The sequence below is a fragment of the Botryllus schlosseri genome, chromosome 2, assembly GCF_051294905.1.
Source record: "Botryllus schlosseri isolate E-star chromosome 2, Bs_hap1, whole genome shotgun sequence".
In the NCBI taxonomy this organism is placed as follows: Eukaryota; Metazoa; Chordata; class Ascidiacea; order Stolidobranchia; family Styelidae; genus Botryllus; species Botryllus schlosseri.
The window spans coordinates 9,450,392-9,456,742 of record NC_137237.1 but is presented as its reverse complement, the minus strand read 5'-3'; the positions used below and the strand labels follow the sequence as shown (position 1 = coordinate 9,456,742).

General features: G+C 44.2%; 1 protein-coding gene across 1 annotated transcript in view; it reads right to left on the bottom strand.

Annotated features, from left to right (window-relative positions):
• Nucleotides 1-435: 435 nt before the first annotated feature.
• LOC145433385 (actin, cytoplasmic 3-like) overlaps nucleotides 436-6,351 on the bottom strand; it is a 162,346-nt gene continuing 156,430 nt past the window's right edge. The window contains exons 2-5 of the mRNA XM_080310475.1: nucleotides 2,683-2,853; nucleotides 2,287-2,611; nucleotides 2,058-2,219; nucleotides 436-1,072 (exon numbers count right to left, since the gene is read on the bottom strand). Coding sequence (XP_080166601.1) covers nucleotides 555-1,072; nucleotides 2,058-2,219; nucleotides 2,287-2,611; nucleotides 2,683-2,805 — 1,128 coding nt within the window. The 5' untranslated portion in view covers nucleotides 2,806-2,853 and the 3' untranslated portion in view covers nucleotides 436-554. The remainder of the gene's footprint in view (nucleotides 1,073-2,057; nucleotides 2,220-2,286; nucleotides 2,612-2,682; nucleotides 2,854-6,351) is intronic.

Below are 6,351 nucleotides of genomic sequence, written 5' to 3'. Positions count from 1 at the left end.
CGATCTCGCCTTCCGACACATGCCACCTTTTTGTCACCTGTCCTGTCCTATATTATCTTCTCTTACTTTTCATTGAGTGTGCATGTGCATTCCTCCTTTTTTTATATCGCCTAGGCCAGGTGGGTATCGGATTTCAAAGACTACTCCAAGTCTATTCGACACCTTCCTATCTTTCATTTTATCGCAGTTTTGTGATGTATTGAAATGATAAAAATTGTAGCAATAAATTGAATTGAAAATAACCTATCGAACACCGAACACAATGGCCTTGAAACTCCCTAACACCTAAATACAACATTTCTGATATTTTATATCGCTCTGAACCATGTTGATGCTTAGCATTGATAGCTGTAATATATCATCTATTGCTATTCAATGCAGCCTATTGTTACCTATAGCAACTCTGATGATACGGACACGCAAACATAGATGAGACACGTTCGACAATTAATTAGATTTCCGAACATCATATTGCATGGGAGAGTAGCCCCATTAAAAGAACAGTATAAATAATTGGATGTTGTCTGGACTTTGTGATGTAGTGTAGTGAAAATTTAGAAGCATTTCCTGTGCACAATGGCCGGGCCGGATTCGTCGTATTCTTGCTTTGAGATCCACATCTGCTGGAAGGTGGAGAGTGAAGCGAGGATGGAGCCTCCGATCCATACAGAGTATTTCCTCTCTGGAGGAGCAATGATTTTAATCTTCATGGTGCTCGGAGCGAGCGCCTGAATTTCTTTCTGCATACGGTCGGCGATGCCTGGGTACATAGTGGTACCTCCCGACAAGACGGTGTTGGCGTACAAGTCTTTACGGATGTCGATGTCGCACTTCAAGATGGAGTTGTAGGTCGTCTCGTGAATACCAGCGTGCTCCATGCCGAGGAAGGATGGTTGGAAAAGTGCCTCCGGGCACCTGAAACGCTCGTTTCCGATTGTGATGACTTGACCGTCTGGGAGCTCGTAGCTCTTTTCCATTGAGCTGCTGCTGGCGGCACTGGTCATCTCCTGTTCGAAGTCGAGTGCGACGTAGCACAGTTTCTCTTTGATGTCTCGGACAATTTCACGTTCGGCTGAAAGGTTCGAGACGGGAAACCATTAGAAAATATTACAATCTGGTGATTGCGGCGTTATGAAATTGGGAAAGGCATACATCGCTGACGTTAATATATTGCTGAAAATTGTATCCCATCTGCCATAAAGTATCGTTCTGTTGGGAAAAATCGATATCTGGGTGATTCGATTCCGAGTCGCCTATTCGAGTAGCATCTATTACAGTGGTTCCCAACCGCTGGGGTTTCTGGTGGGTAATAGCAGAGGTGGTCAAAGTAATCATCGTCGCTACTCTAGTAGAAATAGAATCAACGCCGGAATTTCTACTCAAGTAGAAGTAGGAATGGCAGTTCACAAGTAAGTGAGTAGGTATTCTACGCTTGTTTTTGCCTAAAAAGCTGAAAACTGTCAAGTAGAAGTAGAAGTAGTCTAAAATCATAACTACGCAATAAGTAGTGAGAGTAGGCAAAATCTACTTCAAGTACTTCAAAAACTAGAAGTACTTCGTGACTGACAATTTCTGGGTAACAGACACACTTGCAAACGAAATACATACAGTATATATATAGTATTTATATACGTAGGGAGTCATCATGCCACGATTACAGTTATCAGTTCATGCTGCGGAATGAATGCGTCGCTAATTTTATGGCGTGCTGTTCAGAAAAGTCATTTTAAATTCTGCATAACCAATATTGGGGTCACAATCATGTGATCATGGGTGCAGTCAAATATGCAAATAGCTTGTTGGATAGAGGGAGTTAGGTTGTGGGGAACGGAGGCACGGGAAAATTATTAGTGGGGACTAAAGAAAATAAGGCCGGGAACTTTTGATATATTGTAACTTCATAACTGTAACAATTACCTAACATGTTCAAATATGTACAATAATCGTTGTGCCCGAAGCTATAGTTTCGTTCCATATTAGGACGCGACAGATGTACCCTCCAACTCTATAAAGAATACTGGCTTGATGGCTGGTGTTATGACGGTATAGTTACCCACCTGTCGTTGTGAGGGAGTATCCTCTTTCGGTAAGGATTTTCATCAAATAATCGGTCAAATCGCGACCCGCAAGATCTAATCGGCTGATTGCGTGGGGCAAGGCGTATCCCTCGTAGATTGGGACAGTGTGCGATACACCATCTCCAGAGTCCATTACAATACCTGCAAATCGATGAAAAATGATGTAAAAACTGTCTATCATGGGTGGTTTCCATTTTCTCGAGCTTACCCGTTGTTCTTCCGGAAGCGTACAATGAAAGTACGGCTTGGATGTTAACGTACATGGCGGGAGTATTGAAGGTTTCGAACATGATTTGGGTCATCTTTTCCCTGTTCGCTTTGGGATTCATTGGAGCTTCGGTGAGAAGGACAGGGTGTTCTTCGGGGGCGACACGGAGTTCGTTGTAGAAGGTGTGATGCCAGATCTTTTCCATGTCATCCCAGTTTGTGACGATACCGTGTTCGATCGGGTATCTCAGGGTCAAAATACCTCTCTTGCTCTGTGCTTCGTCTCCTACGTAGCTGTCCTTCTGGCCCATACCGACCATGACACCCTAAAATACGACATGATACATTGATATACTGAACTGTAGTGTATAGGTATACTGCTACAGTGAAGACTTACTTGGTGCCTCGGTCGTCCGACAATGGACGGGAAGACAGCTCTCGGGGCGTCATCACCGGCGAAACCGGCTTTGCACATTCCGGATCCATTATCTACAACGAGTGCGGCAACTTCATCTTCCATGGTTAGAATTTATTTGTGACGGTGTGGGCGATTAGAAAGAATAAAACTGCAGAAATAAACGGGGTGAACTAGTTGAGTGTGCGGCGATACAAAGTTTATGGTGTTAAATCCGACATATTATAGGTTTGCTTCGAATAGACGTCGACTCCGTATTCTGTCGTACGCACAGGCGCAGTAGGCGACGAATCTCATGGGGAGTTACTTCGCGATCGATCGGATTATTGGAATTACGATTAATTAACGGCGCGCACGTTGCACTTGTGGAACAGATGTAGTGAATTCCAGTGTTTTATGGCGGATGTGGTTTGTATAGTGCAGGGCCGGCCAACCCGTGGCCCGCGGGCCACATGTGGCCCGCGAGAAGGTTTTGAGTGGCCCGCGAGGTAATTTCCGAAATTTCTAATATCGAAAATGGATTGCACAGTTTGTGAAATTGTGATTAGTTTGGCCGCAACACTTGAGATGTGACGACTAAAATATCACTTTCGACGCATTGACAGATCCATCAGCCAGTCACATATTGGTATATCTTCGTACACTACAATAAAGCAGAATAATTTGCGACGGATTTATCAAAAGTAAAAATTTTCTGCAAGCTTAGCGCAACATGTTGTCACTCGATTCCTTGTTTTTAATATTGTTGCCCTTTTTGTGAAAATGGAAGAACGCCTGATGTATCAGATTGAGTTTAACTATATTCGCGATTACGGGACAAAGTGTCGCTCAACATATGCGACCTGCGTTTGCGCTCGCAGTAAGATCGTAGACTATGGAACCTAGGGACGGAAAGATTGATGCATGTTGGTCGCAGCTTTCGATACCGATATGTCCATGCGCCGAATAGCCCATTCCTCGCAAACTTAGCCCAGCGATATACGACAGGCTCGCAATATAGTCAACTGACAATATTATTGACCTATGAACTTCAAAAAATTTTCGCGCTTCGCGCGGTAAGTGGCCCGCGCAATATTTCGTCAATCGAATGTGGCCCTTTGGCTGAAAAGGTTGGCCGGCCCTGGTATAGTGTATCGGCTCAATTCTCGGATATGGCATTTTAACCTCATTGTAAATGTAATTTGACGAGAATACTGCCGCTCAGGAAGTTCATTTCCGTCCAATGCGTTTATGACATCAGAAACGCCCGGTGTCCTTCTGTCTCTTCTACCCGACAGCGTAAATTAAAACATCGCTTTGAATCGACCGTTTCTCGTAGAGATCAGTTGAAAATCGATATAAGCAGACAGAGTGTCTCTTCGTTTCTCTTTGTTTAACAGTGTACACATGCTACACTCTCGTACCGCGTTCCATATATGGTAAGAGAGCATACCATATATGGCAACGTCGGAGTCTTTTCGAGAGAATCGAAATTTCTCTCGATCGCGCCAATCCAGTCGGAGAAAAGCTTTTGCGCCATGCCTGGGGAAATGTCCACCTCGCGAACCGAAATCACGTTTTAAACCTCAAGCATGGCCCATTCTATGCGTGACTTGTACCGGGCCGTAAACAGGTGGTTTGATTTTACACACGGCGACTCAATGCGTTACGGAAAATTAGCACATTTACCATGCAAAATCACGGCGCAATACGACAAGATTTCCGAGTACCAATCATAATTCAATGCACCGGTTAACAATATTCTAAATATCACGAGATTGCAACCCATTCTTTGTTTGCGGCGGTACGGTCAAGCGCGGTGTTCTACTGCGGCGGTGAGAAATTCTTTAGCGACTTATTGCTGGGATGTGCCTAGGCCTATTTGAAGTTGATCGGACGATATTTTTCGACTTCAATCGCCATATGGTTGTAGAAAACGAATCGATACTTGAACGGATAATTAGCAGATCTCCCCCTCCGTACAGTATATTTCAGAACAGCTTGCTTACGAATAAGATTACATATGGTTCCAGATCCCCGCCCTGTCCTCGCTGCCTCAAGCACATCGCCAGTTATACGACGGTTCGCTGTCTAAAAAATTGTGACGGTGTATTAACAGATACGGAATATATGTTCCCGTGGTATGTTTGCTTGTGATGTCGTCCTACCCATATTAGGAGCCGATCTCAATTCTTAATGTAGTACAATCACCGTCCAGTGTGTACACACTGAACCTACGTACCACGACCGGCTTAGTACACACGGTGAATTGGTCGAGATAGAATGTGTGGTAAAAATGGGCGGTAACATCGACCTCGATTGACGAATTGATCGCCGTAAATGGATTTAGGTCCGAACTTTCGTTACGCTGACGGATACCCTTATGAAATATTTAACATAAGACCGTGCAGAACTCTTACGTGAATCAATCGTGCAATATATGACGACTTGGGGTAGTCCGATTCATGATCAATTGATCATAAATAACGGTTACTTTGATAAAATAAACACTTCATATAGCTTGAGTTCTTCAGAATTCAGTTGGATAGCCTCGCAAGTACACCCAACGAGATTTACCGCCGTTATCCAAGCAAAACGGTATCATCCAATATAATCAACGAATGATAGAATAGGAAATCGTTAAAATCAACTACAATACCGACTACCAATCCCTAACTCCATTCCATCACGGGCAGTCGTAAGACTCGTAAGTGGCTGGGATTCGGGCGTGGCCATTAGCCCAGCAGTGATTTCGCCGATTCTTGAAATGACACCGTAAGACCAAGTTTTATGATACCGGGAAGTGTACGCAATATCGAACGATGGCCCTAAAGCTGTCGGATCATTTGCCTATTTAGATGTCCACCCGCATCCATTCATTCTTAGTTGAAATAAGTGCATCGATTGCGTTGTAACGCAAAATTGGTTTCATATTGATTCGACGGATGAAACGGTCGACGTAGTGTTTTCGTACAGTCTTGAATATTTGATGGAAAATCCGATTCTTTTTTTCATTCAAATACTCAGTTTGACATCTGTACACCGCGCGGCAGGGAATCTGGGAAATCCTAATTACGAATCCAGTTCATATCAGTTGGATGCCTCACATTCACGCCAGACCGAAGTGACTGTTATCGCTTGAGCGAGCAACTACTCGCAATCTGCTCTCCTCTTGAATCCTCATTGTACGCGTTTGAGCAACCACTCCAGAATGTGTACCACGCCGTTACCATATATGGAAACGAAGCCGGCGCACGGTCTCGTCTTTGTGAGAGTAGAATTGATCAACGAAATATATAACTAACAGCTACCCTTTCGTGACCATTCCGCAGGAATTAGCGATCTTTGGTTTATTGTCGTCGTGCGTTTGGAAGCAGGGGTGTATTGGCGTGCCGCATTTCGTCGGGTACGTTCAAATGCGCCCGAGGCCTGGTAAACTGAACGTAATTTGTTACCGGCTACAGCCCAGGGCTAGGCGTTGTGTTTACAGAGTGGATATCTATCTCCTGTTAGCCGGCTAACGGGTGGGCAAACAACGATTGTTGTATGATGTACTATATGATAGATAATGGTTACCTTATCCCCAAATATGGAACGTGATAGCATCTGTCAGAGATGGGTTCGGGCGTGGTGAATATTTCGTTTGCCTCAGGCTAACATTGCGGACTGCCG